Here is a 26,710-nt window from a genome sequence, read left to right on the forward strand (position 1 = left end):
AGTCAGTGACGAGTCTGTAGAGGCTATACGGGGTAGCTACCTAAGGAGCCCTAAAAAATCTGTACGTGAGCCCACATTGAACTGCACTGAATAGGTATGAAACTGGGAGAGTTTTCCTTTTATTTGGTGCAGATTTCACATTTCTATCATCTTTTGTTGCTTTCCTGTGACCGATCAAAAGTGCACCATGACTTTATGGACACACTGTATAATGGCTTAGTGCCATAACTCTGTAATGTGATAAACAGACTCTGACTTTCAATCAGAGCCCAGTTAGTATGTGTGTGAAGTTATACCTAGATAAGAAGTAGCTTGGTGTTATTTACATTAATTTTGTAAACTGATGTAAATAAAAACATCTTAAAAAGTGGTTTGATGTAAACATTTCAGTAGATTGACGTAGAGGGGATTCTCTGCGAGGAACTCCCAAAAAGGTGGTTTGAAGTGATAATCCTGTAGATTGACACCTGTTAGAAGGTGTTGGCCAGAAAAGGTACTAAAGCTGAGGGGCCCCCTGCTGCTGTAGTCCGCCAGACTCCAACCTTAACATGGACTGTCTCCACACTGCTCTGAGCTCTGACCAAAGCCAGCCGAGAGGAGCACGCTGACGGGCCCCCTTAAGCTGTACCCAGGCATGCCAAAAGGATTTGTGAGTAATAAATTGCCTGTGTGATTATTGCAACTAATTTGTGTGTTGGTTGTGTCTTTCCTCCGGTGGCACTTAACAGTAGCATCCTCATAGCCGCCTCAAGAGTAGTCTTGAAGAGGCTGCCAGCGCTGCTGATAAGCAGCAGTGTCCCACTGCACCGGGAAGTGGAATCAGGGACGCCCGATTCCACTTGGACATAGAGCTTGGGCTCTACTGGGACATTTACTCTTTCATTTCTGTAGCTATAAAGGTGAATGTACAATTTGATAATGTAAGTTAAAAAAAAGTTTGTGTATTCTGTAAACTTTCCCTCCTTGTTTCCTTCCTTTGGGAAGGTATCCTTTGTAAGTCTTTGAAGGGAAATTTGGAGGAGAGGGGAGCATTTCTAAGCTCTTGGATTTCCCTTGCCTTAGTGGCTCGCTATAAAAAACTAAAGCGCGCGCGGGGTGGGGACGACGACAGGGGACGGGGGACGGGACACCGCGGAGCCTCGCCGCGCCTGCGCGTCTCCTGGTAGTCGACGTCACGACGCCGGCGTCGGCTGACTGCGCGTAAGAGGGGGTCACCACAGCCGTTACCGGGCTGTTGTCACTGTTGTCCCTGCCGCCGCCACTACTTCGTCTGCCACCATGGCTCAGTACAAGGGCGCCGCGAGTGAGGCGGGCCGCGCCATGCACCTGATGAAGAAGCGGGAGAAGCAGCGCGAGCAAATGGAGCAGATGAAGCAGCGGATCGCTGAGGAGAACATCATGAAATCGAACATTGACAAGAAGTTCTCTGCACACTACGATGCTGTGGAGGCGGAACTCAAGTCCAGTACCGTGGGACTTGTGACCCTGAACGACATGAAGGCCAAGCAGGAAGCACTGGTAAAGGAACGGGAGAAGCAGCTGGCCAAGAAGGAGCAGTCGAAGGAGCTGCAGCTGAAGCTGGAGAAGCTGCGAGAAAGGGAGCGCAAGAAGGAGGCCAAACGGAAGATCTCTTGCCTGTCTTTCACCTTGGATGAAGAGGAGGAGGTGGGTGAGGAGGAGGAGGAGACGGGCGAGGAGGAGGAGGAGACGGGCGAGGAGAGGGAGGAGGGAGCTATGTTTCAGGAGGAGCTGGAAAGGGAAGGGATCACCACTAAGAAGAGGAAATTGGGGAAGAATCCAGATGTGGACACAAGCTTTTTGCCAGACCGCGACCGCGAGGAGGAGGAGAATCGGCTCCGGGAGGAACTTCGGCAAGAGTGGGAAGCCAAGCAGGAGAAGATCAAGAGCGAGGAGATTGAAATCACCTTCAGTTACTGGGATGGCTCCGGGCATCGGCGAACAGTCAAGATGAAAAAAGGCAACACCATGCAGCAGTTCCTGCAGAAAGCACTTGAGGTCCTGCGCAAAGACTTCAGTGAGCTCCGGTCAGCAGGGGTGGAGCAGCTCATGTACATCAAGGAGGACCTAATCATACCCCACCATCACAGCTTCTACGATTTCATCGTCACCAAGGCACGAGGGAAGAGCGGGCCACTCTTTAATTTTGATGTTCATGATGACGTGCGGCTGCTCAGTGATGCCACTGTGGAGAAGGATGAGTCACATGCGGGCAAGGTAGTGCTAAGGAGCTGGTACGAGAAAAACAAGCACATTTTCCCTGCCAGCCGCTGGGAACCCTATGACCCCGAGAAGAAGTGGGACAAATATACGATAAGGTGAATGGAGAGGTGGAGTAAGCTCGCTCCCCCAGTTCCCTGCAGTCTTCCCACTGCCTGGGTTTCCAGGACTCCAGAAGCGGAGCTTTCCCCCTCTGGCATGACTGATCATCTTTTGCCCCTGACGCTGTCATTTGTTGCTTTTTTCTTTTACAATAAAGAAATGCACACGTAGAGTCAGAGCACTGTTTTATTAAGAAAAACACAAAACATTTTTTATCTAAAATTTACATAACATAAAGTTCACCACTTTGGTCATTTCCAAGTGTACAATTTGGGTATTTGGTACCTTGACAATGTTGTGCATCCCCTCTATCTAGTTCCAGAATATTTCCAACACCTTAAAAGGAGACCTTCTACTCATTAGCAGTCTCTATCCCATCCCTTGGTACTCCCTAGCCTACTTTCTGTCTGTGTGGACTTGCCTATTCTGGAAGTTTTACATAAATGAAATCATACTATTTTAAAAAAAAAGTTAAAGTGAGATAATTAGTTACCACTTCCCCAACTAGTTTTCATTTCTTCCCCCCACAACTAATTTTCAGTAGGCTTTTTTATTCATATGCATATATATTCCTGAATTGACATACAATGTAAAGTTATAAATCAGGGACTTTTAAGATAAATATAAGATTTAAATCTCTTCCCAACTTTCCTTTAATAACATGAAGAAAACAAACTCTTACTTCAAGATCTGAAATGTGAGACTGCTTTTCTTTCTTCATTTCCTAATAAGCACTAAGAAGCAATTTGCATCAATTCACCACCTACTCCTTGGTATCCCCAATTCCTCCAGCAGTTATTGCGAAGGTGGCTTCATTTTCAGGCATCTCAGGGCTAACAGAATGCAAGGGAATAAAGTTTATAAAAAGCACTATTTCTATAAATATTATATTCATGTCACAGGCATCATTCTCCTATCAGTGTGAATCTCCAGAGATATCTCAGTACAGCTAAATATGGACTACAGAATTTACCTACAAGTATTACCTACCCTCACAAACTTCTACTGAACTTTATATATAAGTAAGGTCCTGAAGGCCAAGAAAAATTACCCCAAACTTGGAAATAGTCAAAAGGGATTAACAGCACTCTTTCAGTGTGTTATCAGGCATTGTGTAGCAGAACTTTAGGGGCTTATCTGATTCTAAAGGGGTATACACCTGTTACTGACTAGACCAATGTAGGGGAAAACTGTGAAAGACTGAAACGAACTAAAAGATTACTGAGCACTTGCTGTGAAAAATAGGTTGGCTAGCACATCTTTCCAAGTTATCCAATTCTATGCTGTGCTTTTCATTGTCTTTGAGCTATTTTACAACTCTGTAAGGTATAGAAAACTATAAATAATACAAATTATTCTTGTCCATAGAAATGTAAATTGTGTAAGGAAGCATGTAATTGATTAGTGTCCTATGGATATACTGTGACCTGTTTTTGATCAATTTATAATTCATTTTGGCATTCCTTATCTAACTACATATGTCTGGTAGCTTGATTTTTTTAATCTGGTTATAAAATCTTATTGGTTACTGCCTTAATGGGTTGAATAAACTGACATTTTATATGTGTATATGAGTCATGATTATATACTCTTTAAAAATTTATCTTTTAATTTGTTCTGCAACTTTGTAGGGCAGAATTAATTTGTAGAAAACTAATCGCAATGCAGTTTATTCCAGTCTATAGCAATGAAAGTGAATTTCATGGTGTAGAGAAGCAACTGATTTCTCTTCAGTAGAAAAGACAACTTCAAATGTCACAATTTATTGCTTGGTAGGATATCAACCTACATAGAATTTTGCATTTACTAGCAAATTTATTTCAGCATTCCTTTGACTGACTACATAAATCTCAAATTATTCTTTGAATTAGTGGTTTCCTCATTAATTACAGAGTTGAATAAAATCTTTAACATGTTCATTTTATATTTGCAAGAAAGTCATGTTTTTAACTTTTTGAAAATCATACTTTAGCATGTACTAATCCCTCTAGATTTTCCAAAAATGAGAGTCCTTACACTCAAGAAGTCTAACAGGTGAGCTAGTACATATGACAAATATGCAAAGTAAGCTGTTTCATAAATGCAGTTTATATGTTATAGAACTCTAAAGAAAGGAGATGACATTATGCCAAGTAGGTTGATTATGAAAGGCTTCATAGTTAATGTTTGAAGGGCCACTGAGGAAGAAATGGGAGTAATCCAGGTAGAGGTAATAGCATGAATAAAAAAATAGGAATAGGAAGCTTGTTTTCAGTATAGGAGGGGAATAAGAAGTCATGTTTAACCTGACCAGGCTGTGATGCAGTGGATAAAACATCGGACTGGGATGTAGAGGACCCAGGTTCAAAACCCTGAGGTTGCGGCTGGAACACGGGCTCACCAGCTTGAGGACGGGATCATCAGGCATGACACCATGATTACTGGCTTGAGCCCTAATGTTGCTGGCTTAAAGACCAAGGTCGCTGGCTTGAGCAGGGGGTAACTTGCTCTGCTGTAGCCCCCCAGTCAAGGCACATATGAAAAAGCAATCAAAGAACAACTAAGGAGCTGCAAAAAAGAATTGATGCTTCTCATCTCTGTCCATTCCTGTCTGTCTGTCTCTCTGTCTGTCACACACACACACACACACACACACACACACACACACACAGTTCTGTTAGAAACGTTGTGTTTGATGTACTCCTGGGACATTTATGTAGAAGAGTTCTGCAAGCAGTTGGAAATAAATATCTAAAACTTGAGTAAATGGTTAGGCTAGAAATAGAAATATAAAAATCACTGATCATGAGAGCCTATTGTTACTCTGTGCTATTATAGCCAGGTTATGGTGACTATATAATAATATTAATAGCTTCCTTTATTAGCTTTCTTTATTAAGTATTTATTATTACTGTGTGTCAGTATCTCTCATTTCATTTAAACTTTATGATAATCCTGCTGGGTATATATTATCATCCACATTTTACAGATGAGAAGATTGAGGTTCAGAGAGTACTTTGCCCAAGGTCACATTGCTAATAAGTGAAAATGCCAGGATTAGATACTAAGTTAATGACTCCAAAAGCTTTTGATCCCAAAGCTCATGTTCTTAACCATTAGGCATATTGTCTTTCAAAGTTGGGTGTGTATTTTTTGTTGTTGTTTTAAATTTTGCTTGTTTGGTTGTTTTGTTTTGTTGGGAGGGTGAAGAGTAGGCAGTCAAGTTTGAGCGTACTATGGATAAGGTTAGTTCCCTTAGGAGATAGTGGAGGGGTCTCCTGTGAGGATAGAAAATTGTCTGTAGGTAAGGTAGGGCTTGCTAGACAAAAACTGGGGTTGAGTTGGAAGCCCTGAATGGAATTAGGTGCTTCTCCACCCCTCCCCCTCTCCTCTTTGTCTCTCTCTTCCCCTCCCACAGCCAAGGCTCCATTGGAGCAAAGTTGGCCCGGGCGCTGAGGATGGCTCTGTGGCCTCTGCCTCAGGAGCTAGAATGGCTCTGGTTGCAACAGAGCAATGCCCCAGATGGGCAGAGTATCGCCCCCTGGTGGTCATGCCGGTGGATCCCGGTAGGGCGCATGCGGGAGTCTGTCTGACTGCCTCCCCATTTCCAACTTCAGAAAAATACAAAAAAAAAAATTATTGTTTAGCCTGATCAGGCAGTGGCACAGTGGATAGAGTGTTGGACTGGGATGCAGAGGACCCAGGTTTGAAACCCTAGTTTGCCAACTTGAGCACGGGCTCATCTGGTTTGAGCAAGGCTCACCCGCTTGAACTCAAGGTCACTGGCTTGAGCAAGGGGTCACTGGATCTGCTGTAACCCCCTGGTCAAGGCACATATGAGAAAGCAATCAATGAACAGCTAAGGTGCCGCAACAAAGAATTGATGCTTCTCATCTCTCTCCCTTTCCTGTCTGTCTGTCCTTCTCTCTGTCTCTGTCACAAAAAAAAATATTGTTTATAATTCTTAATTAAATAAGTATTGTGAAAGAATATAAGATGTAATAAAGGGGAGAGCCTAGATCAGGTGAAGTGATACTTAAACTGAAACTTAAAAAGAAAATTGGCAGAAAAAAAGGAGAACATATATCCTATCATACCCTGTACATTTCCTGAACTTTACTGATTATTTCATTATCTAGCTTCATTGTGAGCTTTGGAAGGTCAAGGATCAAGTCTGCTTGGCAAGAGAATTCCTAAATCCCTAGAACCTAATACATAGTAGGGACTTCCCAATGAATTGAATAATTTTTTAGAAGGAAATTCAAACATATAGTATCTTCCAGTGGTATGATTACAGCCTCTCAGGAGATGCTGTTTTATTTAACCCCTTGAGTAGTGAGTTTTTTTCATGCTCGCTGACCCCTGGGAGTGAGTTTTTTTCAAAACATGAAATTAGTTCCAGTTCCAGTTTTATTAACTTAAAATCATGTTTGTTTGATAACCAATTTATGGAAACAAGAACAACATACATTTACCTTTTTTTAATGTTGCCTTACACATTTCTAAAATAAACCGATCATACACTGGATGGTCAGGAGGCACGAGGATATACATCATTGGTAGTCAACCTTTTTATACCTACCACCCACTTTTGTATCTCTGTTAGTAGTAAAATTTTCTACCACCCATCAGTTCCACAGTAATGGTGATTTATAAAGTAGGGAAGTAACTTTACTTTATAAAATTTATAAAACAGAGTTACAGCAAGTTAAAGCATATAATAATAATTACTTACCAAGTACTTTATGTCGGATTTTCACTGTTTGGCAGAATAAATCTTTGTAAAACAACTTACTATAGTTAAATCTACCTTTTTATTTATACTTTGGTTGCTCCGCTACTGCCCACCATGAAAGTTGGAACACCCGCTAGTGGGTGTTAGGGACCACTGATGTACATGAACATTTGTACTACTCAAAGGGTTAATATCATATGTTATAAGAATCTGATTTAAAAAATATTTACCTGTCATAAATCTTGGCAATTCTCAGTTCTCCTCTTCCCTTTCGCAAACTTATTCTTGTTGTTGAAGCATGAGCTAGAATGTGTCCCCCAATGGGTTTTTTGGGGTCTGCCTGAAAACTTAATTAAAAACACCTTTTCAGATTACAGTATATGGACTATGTTGAGTAATATCTGCAATTCAAGGAAACTTTTCTGTGGTGGATGGCAGGGGATGGAGTAGGTGTGTATTGTGAACCATCAGGTTTGTTCATTAACTTTGGAGTGGGGTAGGGTGTGGAGCCATCCAGTTCAGGATTCCAAGATTCCTGTGATAACTAGTCCATTTTTTTAAATAGAAAAAAACCCCATAAGTAAACATTACTCGGACTTAGGATAACTATTGGGGTTAAGCAGTTTTTCTTCTTTGCAAAATATATTAAATTTACTTATTTAGCCCTGGCCAGTTTGCTCAGTGGTAGAGCATCGGCCTGGCGTGCAGAAGTCCTGGGTTTGATTCCCGGCTTGGGTACACAGGAGAAGCGCCCATCTGCTTCTCCACCCCCCCCCTTCCTCTCTGTCTCTCTCTTCCCCTCCCACAGCCAAGGCTCCATTGGAGCAAGTTGGCCCAGGTGCTAAGGATGGCTCCATGACCTCTGCCTCAGGCACTAGAATGGCTCTGGTTGCAACAGAGCGATGCCCCAGATGGGCAGAGCATCGCCCCCAGTGGGCATGCCACGTGGATCCCAGTCGGGCACATGCGGGAGTCTGTCTGACTGCCTCCCCGTTTCCAGAAAAATACAAAAAAAATTTACTTATTTATACATTCATTTATCAGAAATATTTATTAAAATCCTACTATGTACCAAGCACTATTCTTGTCTAATGAATAACAAACACCTGGCCCTGGCCAGGTTGGCTCAGTGGATAGAATGTTGGCCCGGTGTGCGAATGTACCAGTTTGAATCCCTGGTCAGAGCACACATGAGAAACAACCATTTACTTCTCTTCCCCTCCCTCTACTTCTCCCCTTTCTTTCTCTCTTCCCCTCCTGCAGTCCGTGGCTTGATTGGTTTGACCATCAGCCTCGGGTGCTAAGGATAGCTCAGTTGGTCCAAGCATCAGCCCCAGATAGGGGAGGGTTGCTGGGTAGATCCTGGTTGGGGCACATGTGGGAGTCTGTCTCTCTATCTACCCCCCTCTCACTTAAAAAAAAGAGAAAAGAAAAAGAATGTCCAACCCTCTTTCATGACATTGTAATGTAAATATGAACATATTGAGTGCATCCTTCTTATGCATTAACTGTATGTTGGAAGTATTCAATGTTATACAGGTTATGAATTTGCAGTGAGAATAATCTGAGATATGGAAATGATAAAAATATCAAGGAGAATATTGAACTGTAGAAAGATTGATGCTTCCACAGAAGGTAGATCAGTTAAAAGATTCTATCAAGGGAGACAAGAAAAGATAGTTAGCTAAATGGGCAGAGAGAAGTTTTAATAGCTATGTTAGATGGTCTCTCAATACTGCCTAGTAATTCTATGTGAGCAGGGGTAGCTTCACTTCCCCTTTTCCAAACCTTCAGTAGTCTCCTTAAGTCCCCTTTTCTATTCTTGTCCTCTCATCCCTGACACCACCATCTGCTTCTTCACAAAAAAAATGAGGGCTCTTAGGAGGAAGCTCCCTCAACTCCTCTTCTTTCTATCTGCCACCTATTTACAGTTGTAGTCATTCTTCCTCCTTTCCTCTCAAAATTATTTTCTTTTTTCTTATTTCAGCAATTCTTCTTACTTTTGCACACAGGATTCCCTCTGGAAAAGAGTCCCCTCTCCTACTGTGTTTGTTCATTTAGCTCTCACTCATTCATCAAGTATCATCCTTTCTTGGGAGCCTTGACTGATACCCTGAAGCAGAGTAAAAACCTGCCTCCTCTGTGCTCTCAAACCATGGTATAGATTCCTCTGTTAAAGCACACTACATTGCCTGACCAGGTGGTGGCACAGTGGATAAAGTGTCGGACTGGGATGCCGAGGACCCAGGATCGAGACCCCGAGGTCGCCAGCTTGAGCATGGGCTCATCTGATTTGAGCAAAAGCTCACCAGCTTGGACCCAAGGTAGCTGGCTCAAGCAAGGGGTTACTTGGTCTGCTGAAGGCCTGCGGTCAAGGCACCTGTGAGAAAGCAATCAATGAACAATTAAGGTGTCACAATGCGCAACGAAAAACTAATGATTGATGCTTCTCATCTCTCCGTTCCTGTTTGTCCCTGTCTATCCCTCTCTCTGACTCTCTCTCTGTCTCTGTAAAAAAAAATAAAAAAACAAAAAACACTACATCGTGATTTAAAAAAAAATTTTTTTTATTCAGTGAGAGGAGTGGAGGCAGAGACGGACTACCCATGCCCCTGACCAGGATCCACCTGGCAAGCCCACTAGGGGCAATGCTCTGCCCTGTTGCTCCGTTGCAACTGTAGCCGTTTTTTAGTGCCTGAGGCGGAGGCCATGAAGCCATCCTCGGTGCAGGAGCTAACTCGCTCTAATCGAGCCTTGGCTACAGGAGAGAAGAAGAAGGGTGAGACAGAGACAGAGAGAAGCAAGAGTGGGAGGGGTGGAGAACAGATTTAGAATAGGGTGTTTTTCCTGTGTGCCCTGACTGGGAATTGGACCTGGTACATCTACATGCCGAGGCTCTACCACAGAGCCAACCAGCCAGGGCCTACATCGTGATTTTTAATTCGTGGGTCTTACTCCCCTCAATGATCTAAATCCTTGTTCATCTTTTTAATTCTAGTGCTTAGAAAAGTGCGTGTAATATAGAAGGCACTCAATAAATATTGTTGAATGAATACAGAAGAGAAGATAGTTTGGGTCTCCCTGGTCTAGATTCTTTTGGAGACAGATTTGTTTTTTTTTTTTTGTTTTTTTGTTTTTGTTTTTTTTTTTTTTTTTTAGATTTGTGACATATATATATATATTTTTTAATTATTTTTATTTATTTATTCATTTGAGAGAGAGAGAGAGAGAGAGAGAGAGAGAGAGAAGGGGGGAGGAGCAGGAAGCAGCTTTGACTCCCATATGTGCCTTGACCGGGCAAGCCCAAGGTTTTGAACCGGCAACCTCAGCATTCCAGGTCGATGCTTTATCCACTGTGCCACCACAGGTCAGGCCCTGTGACATATATTTAAAGAAACTATAATTTAAGGAAATTTTGAAGGGTGTTCTGACAGAAAGAAAAAGGTAAAAGGAGATAGAATTTCTCCCTATTTGAAGTAATCCTTGATCTCAACCCTAGTACAGAGAATTTGAAGAGCAAGAAGCTGGAGCTTCTATATATATATATATAGCCATGGTATTTTCTTAGCAAATTATTATTTGCTGTTTCCAATGAGGTACCCTATGCACAGAGAGAATAGGTATTACTGCTTGTTCTTAATTATTGTAGGCAAAGAGCCTGAATGTTAAGAATGTCATCTCCAGATTGACCAGTGAAGGCATAGTGGATAGAGTGTTGACCTGGGACACTGAGGTCCCAGGTTCAAAACCCCAAGGTAGCTGGCTCGAGTGTGGGTTCACTGGGCTTCAGCATGGGGTCACCAATTTGAATGTGGAATCATTGACATGATCCCATGGCCATTGGCTTGAGCCCAAAGTCACTGGGTTGAGCAAGGGGTCACCAGCTCAGCTGGAGCCCCCCCCATCCCATCAAGGTATGTATGACAAACAATCAATGAACAACTAAATTGCCACAAGTAGGAGCTGATGATTCTCATCTCTCTCCCTTCTCCCCCCCAAAAAAAATGTCATCTCCAAAGGGAAATAATTTTGAATAGTAAAATAAATTATAAGATTTGCCAAAGTACTAAGAAAATACATAGGAAAAACATGGGGAGGGAGAAAAGCATTTAAAATTAGTCATAAACTATGAGGTTATACTTAATCAAATAGACTGCAACATAGTATAACAACCTTAGTTCTAGGACAGGGGGAGTCAACCTTTTTATACCTACCGCCCACTTTTGTATCTCTGTTAGTAGTAAAATTTTCTATCCACCCACTGGTTCCACAGTAATGGTGATTTGCAAAGTAGGGAAGTAACTTTACTTTATAAAATTTATTATGCAGAGTTACAGCAAATTAAAGCATATAATAATAATTACTTACCAAATACTTTATGTCGGGTTTTCGCTAAGTTTGGCAGAATAAATCTTTATAAAACAATTTACTATAGTTAAATCTATCTTTTTATTTATACTTTGGTTGCTCTGCTACTGCCCACCATGAAAGCTGTAACGCCCACTAGTGGGTGGTAGGGACCAGGTTGACTGCCACTGCTCTAGGAGAATGTCAAGTCAATTCAAATTTTACTTGCTCTACCAAGGTATTCAGGATCCAGGTGTAGAATCTGGGATTGCATATATGGCTCTTAACCTTTTTTATAGGTCACTAACATGCTGATAATTTAATGAAAGATACAAACTCTCAGAAAAATATACATTTGTACATATACAAAAGTTTGCATATACATTTAGGAGATTTGTGGTTTCTTGTCCCTCTTATATAGATAGGTATTAATAATAACAACACCAAGATTTATTGAGTCCTTACTATGTGGGAGTCCTTATTCTTCTAACTCCTAATTATTTCCTTTCGCTTGGATTCCATATTTAGTAAATAATTTTGAGTTAAAATTTGGATTCCTATAGAGGCCTGCCTATAGGGAGAAAATGTACTGGTCATAAATGTAGACTCTGGCTGGTTGGCTCAGTGGTAGAACATTGGCCCAGGGCCCAGTGTGTGGATGTCCCAGGTTCGATTCCTTGTCAGGAGAGGTGGCCATATGCTTCTCTACCCCTCCCCTTCTTGCTCTTTCTCTTCTCTTCCTGCAGCCATGGCTTGATTGGTTTGAGCAAGTTGGTCCTGGGTGCTGAGGATGGCTCTGTGAAGCCTCCACTTAAGGTGCTAAAAATAGCTTGGTTGAGTTGCCAAGCAATAGCCCAGGATGGATAGAGCATCTCCCTGTAGGGGGCTTGTGGGGTGGATCCCTGCAGGGTGCATGCGGGAGTCTGTCTCTCTGTCTCCCCTTAAAAAGAAGCTATAATTTAAGGAAATTTTGAAGGGTGTTCTGACAGAAAGACAAATATAAAAGGAGATAGAATTTCTCCCTAATTGAAGTAATCCTTGATCTCAACCCTAGTACAGATAATTTGAAGAGCAAGAAGCTGGAGCTTCTTGGAAGGAAGGAAGGAAGGAAGGAAGGAAGGAAGGAAGGAAGGAAGGAAGGAAGAAAAGATGGAAGGGGAAGGGAAGGGAAGGGAAAGAGAAGGGAAGGACCTCAAATGTAGTTACATTTTTCAATATCAGTAAACTGGTTCTCTGATCATTCAGTCTCATGAGCTTGATTGATGTGAGTCTGCCCCTGAGGGATGAATTTGTTCTTAGTAAGCTAGCCAAATCAAATCTCTGCCTGCAAGGCTGAGGGCCCTGAACTCTGGTCAACTCAACAGGGTAATGGATATATCCCTGCAAAGCCTCTCAAACGATGGCATGCCATCCTTTCCCCGGGCATATACAGCCCTTGATGTACTGTGTGGTATAGAAGTTTGGAGTTACACCTGGGTTCAAATTTTGGCCCAGACATGTGACCTCAGGAAAAATGTTTAACCATTCTAAATGTGTTTCCTTTTCAATGAGAGATAATAACTATGCCTAAATAGTAATCCTGACTCAAACACAACACATTATCTATTTTACCTTGGGCTACTTACCTTTATGAATCTGTTTCCTTAACTGTAAAATGAGAACAAAAAGACTTTACCTCTTAATGCTATTGTGAGGAGTCACAATATATTTAGTATAATCCATTGGGAGCCTACTACATGCCAGGAATTGTGCCAATTAGCTCTATAGTTACAGTAATCTTGGCACATAAAGAGATAATATATGGTAATTATTATTCTTTAACTAAATGATCTAGATAAAACATATAAACCAAGAGAATCTTAAAATTTCTTTCTTTTTTTTTTTTTTTACAGGGACAGAGAGAGAGAGAGTCAGAGAGAGGGTTAGACAGGAACAGACAGACAGGAACAGAGAGAGATGAAAAGCATCAATCATCAGTTTTTTGTTGTGACACCTTAGTTGTTCATTGATTGCTTTCTCATATGTGCCTTGACTGCGGGCCTTTAGCAGACCAAGTAACCCCTTGCTCGAGCCAGCGACCTTGGGTCCAAGCTGGTGAGCTTTTGCTCAAACCAGATGAGCCCGTGCTCAAGCTGACGACCTCGGGGTCTCGAACCTGGGTCTTCCTCATCCCAGTCTGACACTCTATCCACTGTGCCACCGCCTGGTCAGGCTTAGCGGGATTTAATTTACTTCTATTTCTGACCAAGTAAAAACAGCTTCAGAAAAACACCCACATCCTTCCTTTAGTGTATTCTTTATTTCCCCTTCTTTTTTATTTTCTTTTCCTCTTCTTTGCTCCTTTTCTTAGGGGATGGAGAATGTGGTGAAAAAGAGGAAGAGATGAAGTGGATATTAAAAATAAAGAGAGGTCAAGAAAGATTGTTTTATTTATTCCCCTCTGGTTGAACAGCCTATCATATAACTCAGTGGTCCCCAACCCCCGGGCCGTGGACCGGTACTGGTCCATGGGCCATTTGGTATTGGTCTGCAGAGAAAGAATAAATAACTTAAATTATTTCCGTTTTATTTATATTTAAGTCTGAATGATGTTTTATTTTTTAAAAATGACCAGATTCCCTCTGTTACATTCATCTAAGACTCACTCTTGACGCTTGTCTTGGTCACGTGATACATTTATCCGTCCCACTCTAAAGGCCGGTCCGTGAAAATATTTTCTGACATTAAACTGGTCCGTGGCCCAAAAAAGGTTGGGGACCACTGATATAACTGAAAGTGAAACCCAGAATAGCCTGACCTCCCAACTTCAAATTAGGATGATTGGGTCATGAGTCATATAGGGTTATGGTGAAGGTAGGGCAGGTATTTCTCTCTGGGAGTGGGATGGGAGGGTAGCACGGGGAGGCTAAAATAGCATAACTTTGAAGTCAAAGACACCACGAATAAAATCCTGGCTCTGTTGTGTTAAATTTTTAAAAAAAACTATTAATTGATTTTAGCCCAACCAGGTTGTGGTGCAGTGGATAGAGTGTCAGACTGGGATGTGGAGGACCCAGGTTTGAAACTCCAAGGTCACTGGTTTAAGCTGGGGCTCATCGGCTTGAGTGCAGGGTTGCTGGCTTGAGTGTGGGATCATAGATATAACCCCATGGTCGCTGGCTTGAGCCCAAGGTCACTGACTTGAGCAAGAGGTCACTTGCTCTGCTGGAGCCCCCAGGTCAAGACACATATGAAAAAGCAATCATTGAACAACTAAGGTGCCGTAACGAAGAACTGATGCTTCTCATTTCTCTCCCTTCCTGTCTCTCTGTCCCTCTCTCTGACTCTCTGTCTCTGTCAGAAAAATTTTAAAAATGATTGATTTTAGAGAGAGAAGAAGGGAGAGACAGATAGACAGACAGAAACATCAATCTGTACTTGTATGTGCCATGACCAGGGACTGAACCCACAACCCCAGAGAATCAGGACAACACTCCAACCAACCAAGCTATTAGGCCAGGGCCTGTCTCTGTTTTTTAAATTGTGTGATTGATTAAGTACTAAATCTGAGCCTCTGTTTCCTCCTTTATTAATTAAAAATAATAATAGTATCTACCTGAAATACTTGTTGGAGTGGGGATGTTGAGGGGACAAGTTTGAGACAATGAGTACTCCTAGTAATTCTGACTTGCTAAGGGGTAAGCTTACAGATGGGATTTTTGAGAAGGGGTCCATTGAGGAGAAAAAGACTGAGTAAACATGCCCAAGAATGAGGAGAGTGCTTTGAGATTAGGTAGAGACTAGAAGAAAACAATACAGCTGGCCCTGGCCAGTTTGCTCAGAGGATAGAGTATCAGCCCAGTGTATGGAAAGCCCAGGTTCAATTCCCGGTCAGGGCACACATGAGAAGTGACTATCTGCTTCTCTTCCCCTCCATCTCCCTCCCTCTCTCTCTTACCCTCCTGCAGCCAGTGGCTCAACTGGTCCAAGTGTGGGCCCCAGGCACTGAGGAAAGCTTGGTTGGTCTAAGCATCGGCCTCAGATGGGGTTGCCAGGTGGATCCTGGTCAGGGTGCATGTGGGAGTCTGTCTCACTATCTCCCTTCCTCTCATTTAAAGGAAGGAATGAAAAGAAAAGAAAAGAAAAGAAAAGAAAAGAAAAGAAAAGAAAAGAAAAGAAAAGAAAAGAGCCTGACCTGTGGTGGCACAGTGGATAAAGCATCAACTTGGAAACGCTGAGGTTGCGGGTTCAAAACCCTGGGCTTGCCTGGTCAAGGCACATATGGGAGTTGATGCTTTCTGCTCCTCCCCCCTTCTCTCTCTCTCTCTCTCTCTCTCTCTCCCCTCTCTATAATGAATAAATAAAAAAAAATCTTTAAAAAAAAAAAAAGAAAAGAAAAGAAAACTGCCAAAGAGAAGAATTTGGGGAAAGAGGAGATGATTTCAAGAAAGGAGTATGTTTAATAAGTTTTGTTAAATAACTCTCTTGTTTTTTCCCAAAGTATGCAGAAAAATCTATACTTTTTCAACATCTTGCAGATGGAATTAAAGAGTTTTTGGGAGCAGGGACAACATACTGAAATTGGTTTTAGAGAAAGAACAGGGAGGCCCAAGGATGCTGAGTGAATTACATAAGATAATGCATGAAAGCACCTGGCACATGGTAAGCAATTAATAAATACAAGTTCTCTTAATTTTAACGGGAAAGAATATAAGTTCAAATAACTTGGACAGAGTCACCATACTTGTAACCCTCATTTAATGTTTTTCTCTAACCACATCGCCTCTTAGTTTAGGCTAATGATGTTGGTTCAGTAGGGGACATCATTAGAGAATAAACTGACTTCATATTTACAAGACTGCAATTGTTCCAAGATGACTTTTTGTTTTAATAAGACAAATGAAATAGGTTACATCAAGGTCTTATTTGTTGCTCATCTTATTATTCACCCTGATGTGGATCCTTTGACTTTTTATCTCCAGACCTTCATCAACTGGATCATTCTAGTTCTAAAATCTGTATCTGCAAGCCTTGTCTAGGAGCTATGGCTCTGCTGTATCCTACAGCAGCTCCTCACCTCTATAATTTTGTTCCTTTTTAATACAATGTGCCATCAAGTATAATGCATGGGGTATAAGCTTCAATTATTGTCAGCATACTTGGGGACTCATACCAATTATAGTGATATTTTTCTGACAGGCCCCAGGCTTGCTGTAGCTTGGAGTTCCTCAACACTGAGAAACAAGGGTATTTTTTTTCTTTTCAAACCACATTTGAAATCCTTTAGTTTAAACTGTCCTTTCTTTTTCCATTTAGTGTGGTAATTTATGTGCTTTATATGAAGACATGCATTTAATTTGTATTGTTGTAATTTAAAATACTTTAGAATACACTAATTATGGTGAGCCTTGTTTCCTTACAGCTCAGCTAGGTGGAGGAGATGATGTTTCAAAGCAGATCCACCCAGCAAAAATACTAGCCTTTGTTACCTTCTCTGGCTCTTAGCTCACTTCATTATAGATCTGCCCTCTCTGACTCATTCAGTTATTTTCTTTCTGTCACCTCTCCATTTCTCCTGTCACTGTCTTACTGGAGTCAATTCAAAATGGTTTTACTCTTTTTGAAACTTTCTACAAGTACAAGAAAAAGAACCCCTTTCTGTGACCTCATGTATACTGATTTCGTTTGTCTTCTGACTCCAGATAGACAGTGTTGGCCTCTTCAATATTTCTTCCCCACACCTGAAGAAAGAACATTCATTGCTCTTTAACTTGGACTGTTTTTACTTGAATGCATCCCACTGAGCCAATGAGTCATTTTCCTCTTTTTAAAAATAAAATCTTTTGTTTTGTTTTTATTGCTTTAATTTAGACTGACAGGAAGGAAGAGAGAAAGAGAGAAGCATTCATTTGTTGTTCCACTTAGTTGTGCAAACATCTGTTGCTTCTGTATACGTCCTGACCAGGGATCAAATGAAACCTGCAAACTTAGCGTTCTGGGACAATGCTCTAACCGACTGCGCTAACCGGCAAGGGCCAAGTCATTTTCCCTTTTTAAGGCAAGCCTTAAACATCTTCCATTTCTCTTTAGTTTAAAATTATTCTGTTTGTGAAGTATTTCAGGTCCTATGTATAAAGATACCCTATAAAACAGAAAAGATTGCCTTAACCACTCAAAGACTAATGACAATGCATGCCCTACCAAGACTGTAGACTTTTGAGTTAAAAGGACATCATTTGGCCCTGGCTGGTTGGCTCAGCAGTAGAGTGTCGGCCTGGAGTGCAGGAGTCCCAGGTTCGATTCCCGGCCAGGGCACACAGGAGAAGCACCCATCTGCTTCTCCACCCCTCCCCCTCTCCTTCCTCTCTGTCTCTCTCTTCCCCTCCCACAGCCAAGGCTCCATTGGAGCAAAGTTAGCCCGGACGCTGAGGATGGCTCTGTGGCCTCTGCCTCAGGCGCTAGAATGGCTCTGGTTGCAACAGAGTAATGCCCCAGATGGGCAGAGCATCGCCCCCTGGTGGGTGTGCCGGGTGGATCCCGGTCAGGAGCATGCGGGAGTTTGTCTGACTGCCTCCCTGTTTCCAACTTCAGGGAAAAAAAAAAAAAGGACATCATTTATGTATATATGTATTTATTTATTTTTGTGACATAGAGAGAGAGAGAGACAGAGAAAGAGACAGAAAGACAGAGAGAGGGACAGATAGGGACAGACAGGCAGGAAGGAAGAAAGATGAGAAGCATCAGTTCCTCCTTGTGGCTTCTAAGTCTCCTTAGTTGTTCACTGATTGCTCTCCCATATGTGCCTTGACCAGAGGGCTACAGCATAGTGAGTGACCCCTTACTCAAGACCTTGGGCTCAAGCCAGCATCCTTGGGCTTCAAGCCAGTGACCTTGGACTCAAGCCAGCGACCATGGGGTCATGTCTATGACCCCAAGCTCAAGCCAGTGACCCCGCACTCAAGCTGGCGAGCCCACACTCAAGCTGGTGATTTTGGAGTTTTGAACCTGGGTCCTCCTCATTCCAGTCCGATGCTCTATCTCCTGGGCCACCACCTAGTCAGGCTATTTTTCTTTTTTTATGGAGGCAAGGTACATAGTCTCTTTTGAATTCCCAGGATCTCGGTAAATATATTTTTGATAAATATTTATTGAATGAATTAAATGATTGATTTCCCTCTACTCAATCCTTTAAACTTCCTTAATATTATTTGTGTAGTTAGTATTTTCACATTGGAATCTCCTGTGATTAAGTAGAAAATACTCGTAAAAGAGTATTGAAAAGTGAGAGATATATCAAACTGCAGAAGATGCAGCAATATTCTAGGGTTTATTTAGAAAATATTTAATGAAAAAAATATTTCACTACTATTTGCAGAATTTGCACTAGCATATCAAAATTCTTTAATATATTGTCAACCTCTATGACTTATTTATTTTATAATTGGGAGTTTGGGGATGTAATATACAGCAGAGTATACAAAATAACAAAAAATAAAATGTCAATGACTCATTTATCTGCTATTTGATATATTGACTCAGTTTTAGAGTAATATCACTTTGTATTGCAACCATCAGAGTAGTAATTGATGGAAGTAAGAATCTTCAATGGATCTTAAAATCAATTGGTGAAAGCTTATCATAGAACAAGGTATTTACACCAGTCTCAAAGTATCACTTCATAAATTACTTATTGATTACAAAGGGGAAAAGGTCTTTAACAATGTAGAAATCTTGTGAACACCATCTAAATCACATGATGAAACTTAACATCACTAATAATGGAACAAACTGCCCTATAGTTTTCCTGCCAAAAGTGCCCTGGCTGGATAGTTCAATTTGTTAGATCCGTCCTGAAGCACAGAGGTTACTGGTTCAATCCCTCCTTAGGGTACATACAGGAACAGACCTATGTTCCTCTCTCTCTCCCTCCCTCCCTCTCTCTCTCTCTAAAATCAATAGACAAACAAAAAATTTTATGTGTTTAACACTTTAAATACTGAGAAAAAAACTCAGCCACAAATTGAAGGACAAGGACATTCTGAAAAACAGTTGGCCTGTGCTCTTCAAAAATGCCAGTGTCATAAAAGTCTAACAAAGGTTGAGGAGCTGTCTTGATTAAAGGAGACTAAAGAGGTATGACAGTGACATGCAATACATGCTCTTCCATTGATCCAAAATCTAAAACAAAACAAAACAATCCAACAATTATATAGTAAATTATTGGCAACATTAGAGACACTTGAATACAACTGCATAGTATGTCAATGTTAAATTTCCTGAGTGTAATAATTATATTGTGGCTATGTAGTAGAATGTTCTTGTTCTTAGAAGAGATATGCTGAAGTATTAAAAGATGAAGTGTCATGCCTGACCAGGCGGTGGCGCAGTGGATAGAGCGTCGGACTGGGATGCAGAGGACCCAGGTTCGAGACCCCAAGGTCGCCAGCTTGAGCGCGGGCTCATCTGGTTTGAGCAAAAATCCCACCAGCTTGAACCCAAGGTCGCTGGCTCCAGCAAGGGGTTACTCAGTCCGCTGAAGACCCGCGGTCAAGGCACATATGAGAAAGCAATCAATGAACAACTAAGGTGTTGCAACGCGCAATGGAAAACTAATGATTGATGCTTCTCATCTCTCCGTTCCTGTCTGTCTGTCCCTGTCTATCCCTCTCTCTGACTCACTCTCTGTCTCTGTAAAAAAAAAAAAAAAAAAAGATGAAGTGTCATGATGTCTACAAATAATCCTCAATGGTTCAGTGGAAAAAACCCTCAAGTGGTTAACCAAAAAATACACATACACACACAAATGCATGTATGTGCATGGAGGAAGATTTCATATGTGTGCATACACACTAGAGAAAAAATGTGGCAAAAAATTAACTTGATGAACCTTGACTGAAGATATATATGTATTCATTATACTAGTCTTGTTTTCTCTGTTTAAAAATTTTTCTAAATAAAAAGTTGTTGAAAAAATATTTTAAAAAGCAGTATCATAGCCCTGGCCAAGTGGTTCAGTGGATAGAATATCACCTCGGTGTGTAAGGTCTCAGGTTCAATTCCCAGTTAGGGCAAATATGAGAAGCAACCAATGAGTGCACAACTAAATGGAGCAACTAAGTGAAACAATGAATTGCTGCTTCTCTCTCTCGCCCTTCCCCTTCTCTCTCTTTCTCTCAAATCAATGTAAAACTTTTTTAAAATAGCAATATCATGGATTCAGTATTATTTTGATTGCTTTTTCAGATACTTAATCCTTGGTTTGATGGTAGTAAGTAAATCTTCTGTTTTTGTTACCCTTTTAATCTCTGCTTGCCTTTCCATTCACAGCTACCTCTCAAACCATCAATAGGCGTTTTATGTGCACACATATTTAAATAAATTCTGCATATGTCTAATATGGACTAAAAACATTTCTCTGTCCCTCTCTCTGTCTCTGTCACACAAAAAAATAAGTTTTTATTTCTCTAGGATTTTTTTTTTAAGTGAGAGGAGCAAAAATAGTGAGAGACTCCTGCATGTGTCCTGATTGGGATACACCTGGCAACCCTGTCTAGGACCAATGCTATTTTTAGTACCGAGCTATTTTTAGTACCTGAGGTTGGTGCACCTCAGTGTCCAGGGCCATGCTAGAACCAATCTAGCAATTGGCTGTGGGAGGGGAAGAGGGAGAGAAGGGGAGAGGAAGGGGAAGAGAAGCAAATGGTTGCTTCTCCTGTGTGCCCTGACCAGGAATTGAACCCAGGAAGTCCATTTACCAGGTCAACACTCTATCCACTGAGCTACAACCCACTGAGCTACCGGTTAGGGCCTGAGATGTTCATTATCCTTCAATATCCTTTTAGTCCTAGACAAAAGCAGAGTCCAAAGTATCTCTTAAAATAGTTAAATTGGGTCCTGGCTGGTTGGTTCAGTGGTAGAGCGTCGGCCTGGCATGCAGAAGTCCCGGGTTCGATTCCCGGCCAGGGCACACAGGAGAGGCGCCCATCTGCTTCTCCACCCCTCCCCCTCTCCTTCTTCTCTGCCTCTCTCTTCCCCTCCCGCAGCTGAGGCTCCATTGGAGCAAAGATGGCCCGGGCGCTGGGGATGGCTTCTTGGCCTCTGCCCCAGGCGCTAGAGTGGCTCTGGTCGCAACAGAGTAACGCCCCGGAGGGGCAGAGCATCGCCCCCTGGTGGGCAGAGCGTCGCCCCTGGTGGGCGTGCCAGGTGGATCCCGGTGCGGCACATGCGGGAGTCTGTCTGACTGTCTCTCCCCGTTTCCAGCTTCAGAAAAATACAAAAAAAAAAAAAAAAAAAAGTTAAATTGGCCTGACCAGGCGGTGGCACAGTGGATAGAGCATAGGACTGGGATGCCAAGAACCCAGGTTCGAGACCCTGAGGTTGCCAGCTTGAGCGCGGGCTCATCTGGTTTGAGCAAAGCTCACCAGCTTGGACCCAAGATCGCTGGCTGGAGCAAGGGGTTACTCGGTCTGCTGAAGGCCGCGGTCAAGGCACATATGAGAAAGCAATCAATGAACAACTAAGGTGTTGCAACGAAAAACTGATGATTGATGCTTCTCATCTCTGTTCCTGCCTGTCTATCCCTCTCTCTGATTCACTCTCTGTCTCTGTAAAAAAAAAAAAAATGTTGCTTTATTTTATAAAGACCTAGAGAAAAACAGGTTCTGGATAAGAAATAAGTAATATTGCAATTATGAAGTAATATCCACAGTGCAATATAAAGATTTGTGATATATTTATGCCTGTATTAGGACGGAATATATTGGAATTATTTTCTATTCTACACTTTAACCCTCTGTTATTAACCTTTGTGAAATACAAAAGCAGAATATTGGGTCTTACGTCATTGTTGCTCCTGGATCAGCAGTCATTTGATTGGTCACAAACACAGCCACATTATATTCTGCATCAACAAAATAAAATTAAGAAACTAAGATAATGGCAAAGTAAACATAAAAATTTCTTTGCTTAGATTTCAGAGTTTAGAAATATTATATCATGAATTTATTTCATAAACAAGATATTACTATTTTTTCTTTGATAACATAAAGTAATTGAAAGTTATATTTATTATTTAGGTATCTTATTGTATTAGAATCAATTTTTTTTAAAAGAGTGGTATTCCCATGAAGGTAATTTTAATATTTTTAAAATTTTTATTGCCTGACCAGGCAGTGGCGCAGTGGATAGAGCGTCGGACTGGGATGCAGAAGACCCAGGTTCGAGACCCCGAGGTCACCAGCTTGAGCGTGGGCTCATCTGGTTTGAGCAAAAGCCCACCAGCTAGCCTGACCAGGAGGTGGCGCAGTGGATAGAGCCTCGGACTGGGATGCGGAAGGACCCGGGTTCGAGACCCCGAGGTCGCCAGCTTGAGTGCAGACTCATCTGGTTTGAGCAAAGCTCACCAGCTTCGACCCAAGGTCGCTAGCTCAAGCAAGGGGTTACTCGGTCTGCTGAAGGCCCACAGTCAAGGCACATATGAGAAAGCAATCAATGAACAACTAAGGTGTTGCAACGCGCAATGGAAAAACTAATGATTGATGCTTCTCATCTCTCTCCATTCCTGTCTGTCTATCCCTCTCTCTGACTCACTCTCTGTCTCTGTAAAAAATAAATAAATAAATAAATATATTAAAAAAAAAAAAAAAAAAGCCCACCAGCTTGAAACCAAGGTCGCTGGCTCCAGCAAGGGGTTACGTGGTCTGCTGAAGACCCACGGTCAAGGCACATGTGAAAGCAATCAATGAACAACTAAGGTGTTGCAACGTGCAATGAAAAACTAATGATTGATGCTTCTCATCTCTCTCCGTTCCTGTCTATCCCTCTCTCTGACTCACTCTCTGTCTCTGAAAAAAAAAATTTTTTTTTTTTTTATTTAAGTGAGAGGAGTGGAGATAGAGAGACAGACTCCCGCATGCACCCCAACCATGATTGGTGACCCCAATCTGGGGCTGATGCTCTTCCCATGTGGGGCCCATGCTCACAACCAAGCTATTTTTGGTGCCTGAGATGGAGGCTCCTCAGACCCATCCTCAGCACTAGGCACCAAAATGCTCGAATCAATTGAGCAATAGCTGCCGGGAGGGAAAAGAGATAGAGAGAGAGAGAAGGGGGAAGGGGAGGAGAAGATCACTCCTGTGTGACCTGACAAGGAATCAAACCTGGGACTTCCACACACTGGGTCAATGCTCTACCACTGAGCCTACTGGCCCGGGCCTAATTTTAATTTTTAAAAATATGTTGCCTCCTGACTTTATTCAAAGCTTCTCCTCAAAGTCTACTAAGCAAACTAACAGATACTATTCTGATGGTGCCATTTTACTTTAAAAACCTACCTTCTGAGATTTTTTGGAGTCGTGATAACATCTGGGCCAATTTTTGTTGTCGTTCCGCCAACTCCCCACGACCACTAAAATCCACTCGAAAAAGTGCCATTATTGAATCAATGATCTGCATAGAATGAATGTAAAAATAAATATGCATTTTGAAAGAAAGAATTTAGATCAGAATCAATAGAAGAAAGATAATATACTCTGTGAGTGAGCAATGTTTATTTTTATTTTTTTAATCTAAAAGCTTATACCAGCAGCTTGAAGATGCCGGCTTCTTCATGGAACTTTGCTGCTACATAGTCAAGTAGCTCCATCTGATGTTCACCTGGTGAAAAATGCAGTGAGAAAACATAAAAGCTTGAAGAAGCAGAGAATAAGATTAGTTATGTCCTTGGGAGTCAGGCAGAGTCCTTGTAGGATTTTCTTAATTATTTATGACTTTATTAAATATGATTTCATATTCCACCTTAGCATACATGCCAAATGCTGCATTATTCGTGTTACTCTCCTTTTCAAAGACAAAGTATAAGGAATAATTGGAGGGCATTTTAATATCTAAGGACTTATCAGATGATATAATTTGTGGGCTAAACTAATTTGGAGAAAATTAAAATAAAAAGAGAAAAGAATAGTGTCAAAATGTTGTATCACTCATATAGTAAATCAGTGCTTCCAACCTTAAAATAGCCCAAACATCCAACTGCATGGGGCCCTTACTAGTATATGCACGTGCATAAAGGACATTGTCCAGCACTGCATCATGGTCTACATTGAAGCGATCAGCAATGTCCCGGAGGCGATCTGGACGGCTGGAAGGTGCCAAAATTAAGGAAACAATAAAGCAATTCCAAAAAAGTTTAGACAACAACTACAAAAAATAATACTGTAAGGAAATTAACAGAGAGGCAAAATAATGTACCTACAAAGATATTCTGAAGGATGCTAATAATCACTTCAAATCTACACCAGATTTAAAAAAAAATTATTTTATGGATTGATTTTAGTGAGAGAGAAAAAAACACATTGATTTTTTTATTTATACACTCATTGGTTGGATTCTTGTATGTTCTGACCAGGGATAAAACCTACAATCTTGGCATATCAGGACAGTGCTCTAACCAACTAAACTACTTGGCCAAGGCCAGATTTTATTTTTTTTCATAAGTGCCTCAATGAATACCTTAGGTAGTGATTATGATTAGAGAAATGATGAGGCAGTAATGCATTTAAATATTAAATTATCTAATCTTTACAGTAACCATGGAAGCTAGATGTTATGGCCTATAAGACATTTTACAGATGAGGACATTTACAGAGATTAAGCAAATAATTTAGGATTATTCAACAAATTATTACAAGAGAAAAACTAGATACTAAGATTTATGAATCTCTTTTATTCTATGTTCCATAAAAATAGATCTATTTTAGGAAGATAACATCACTGAATTATAATTCAAGTCACTTCAAAGTAAATTAATTCATTCTCTTCATACTCCTCACTTGTCCAGTATGAAATAGTTTAATAAACCATTAACCATATCTTGCCAGTGAATAATAAAATTGACTACATGAACCAAAGGGTCAGAGAAAGTAACTTCAAAGGTCAGAAGGAAATTACCCATCTTCTAAAGGAGCTGGGTTAGCTTTTTGAAATGAGTAAATTCATAGAGAGGCAAATTCAGTCTACCTGCAAAGATATTCTGGAAGATGCTAATAATTAGTTACATCTATCTAAACTATAAAGAAATAAAATCATTTTTAGGTCCTTGGTGATCCCAGCAATATGTCTACAATATATTTTCTAAAGTGAAGTGGGCCCTGGCCGGTTGGCTCAGTGGTAGAGTGTTGGCCTGGTGTGTGGATGTCCTGGGTTTATTTATTTATTTATTTACAGAGACAGAGAGAGAGAGAGTCAGAGAGGGGGATAGATAGGGACAGACAGACAGGAATGGAGAGAGACGAGAAGCATCAATCATCAGTTTTTCGTCGTGGCACTTTTTTTTTAGTTGTTCATTGATTGCCTTCTCATATGTGCCTTGACCGGGGGGTTATAGCAGACCGAGTAACCCCTTGCTCAAGCCAGAGACCTTGGGTCCAAGCTGGTGAGCTTTGCTCAAACCAGATAAGCCCATGCTCAAGCTGGCGACCTCAGGGTCTCGAACCCGGGTCCTCCGCATCCCAGTCTGACGCTCTAGCCACTGCGCCACCACCTGGTCAGGCGATGTCCTGGGTTTATTTCATACCTTTCCCCTTACTTTGGACCATGACTCTGAGTGAGTCAATAATCTGTCTAGTTGCAAATAAAATATTTGGAGAAGATGATTAAAAATGATTAAAATGTAATTTCATCTCATGTATTTGTTTGGTCAATTTCACACCAAATCCATTTTAAAAAAATGAAACATTTTAAAATAAAAAGTGATTTGAGACCTTCACCAGCAATTGTTTACCCCTTGGCTTTTCTCATTATTGCTGGATTACAAAAATGATTATAAAAATGACATAGTTCAAACAAACTCTGTTATAGTAACATTACTATATCACACTACTAAGTTAGCAACTTGTTTAAATAAAAAGGTTACAAAGTATTTTCTGTATCGATGAAAATAATCTTTCCTCCTGAGTAGCCACCTGCTCCTGGAAGTTGAGCTGTCACTAGAAAACAATTAAAAGTTAGTTAATATTAACAGGATTGAATAAACTTTATACAAATGAATGTGTAAATTAACATGGGATTTTTGCTGATTTCAGTTCTGAATCAAGCTAGCAAAGAACCATGATCTTTTAGTTTCTAAACAAAATGTTATATTTTTTATTATAAACCAATGAAAAAATAAGTATTCTGCTAGCAGAACAGTAATTCAACAAAGAATGTCAATATTTCTCACAATGCATGATATTCATGAAAGCTAGTTCTCCTAAAGAATAGAAGTATACTAACTTCCTTCGTAAAAGAAATAATCACAACTATAACTTATGTTATATAATTCATTTAAGCAAC

General features: G+C 41.0%; 1 protein-coding gene and 1 pseudogene across 5 annotated transcripts in view; one reads left to right on the forward strand and one right to left on the reverse strand.

Moving 5' to 3' along the window:
* The first annotated feature begins 1,212 nt into the window (after positions 1-1,212).
* LOC136387240 (protein FAM50A pseudogene) lies at positions 1,213-2,512 on the forward strand (annotated as a pseudogene).
* The window catches only part of DMC1 (DNA meiotic recombinase 1), a 36,687-nt gene continuing 12,489 nt past the window's right edge, over positions 2,513-26,710 (reverse strand). For 2 of the 5 annotated variants that reach the window (XM_066358405.1, XM_066358406.1), the window contains exons 8-14: positions 26,292-26,364; positions 24,427-24,518; positions 23,961-24,034; positions 23,713-23,827; positions 22,220-22,280; positions 7,285-7,401; positions 2,513-3,173 (exon numbers count right to left, since the gene is read on the reverse strand). In XM_066358405.1, the coding sequence (XP_066214502.1) occupies positions 3,104-3,173; positions 7,285-7,401; positions 22,220-22,280; positions 23,713-23,827; positions 23,961-24,034; positions 24,427-24,518; positions 26,292-26,364 (602 nt within the window). In that variant the 3' untranslated portion in view covers positions 2,513-3,103. Of the gene's footprint in view, positions 3,174-7,284; positions 7,402-16,962; positions 17,122-19,451; positions 19,559-22,219; positions 22,281-23,712; positions 23,828-23,960; positions 24,035-24,426; positions 24,519-26,291; positions 26,365-26,710 lie in introns of those variants that run through there. The other 3 variants (XM_066358407.1, XM_066358409.1, XM_066358410.1) reach the window with 3 other exon arrangements.

The sequence above is a fragment of the Saccopteryx leptura genome, chromosome 1 (assembly GCF_036850995.1).
Source record: "Saccopteryx leptura isolate mSacLep1 chromosome 1, mSacLep1_pri_phased_curated, whole genome shotgun sequence".
In the NCBI taxonomy this organism is placed as follows: Eukaryota; Metazoa; Chordata; class Mammalia; order Chiroptera; family Emballonuridae; genus Saccopteryx; species Saccopteryx leptura.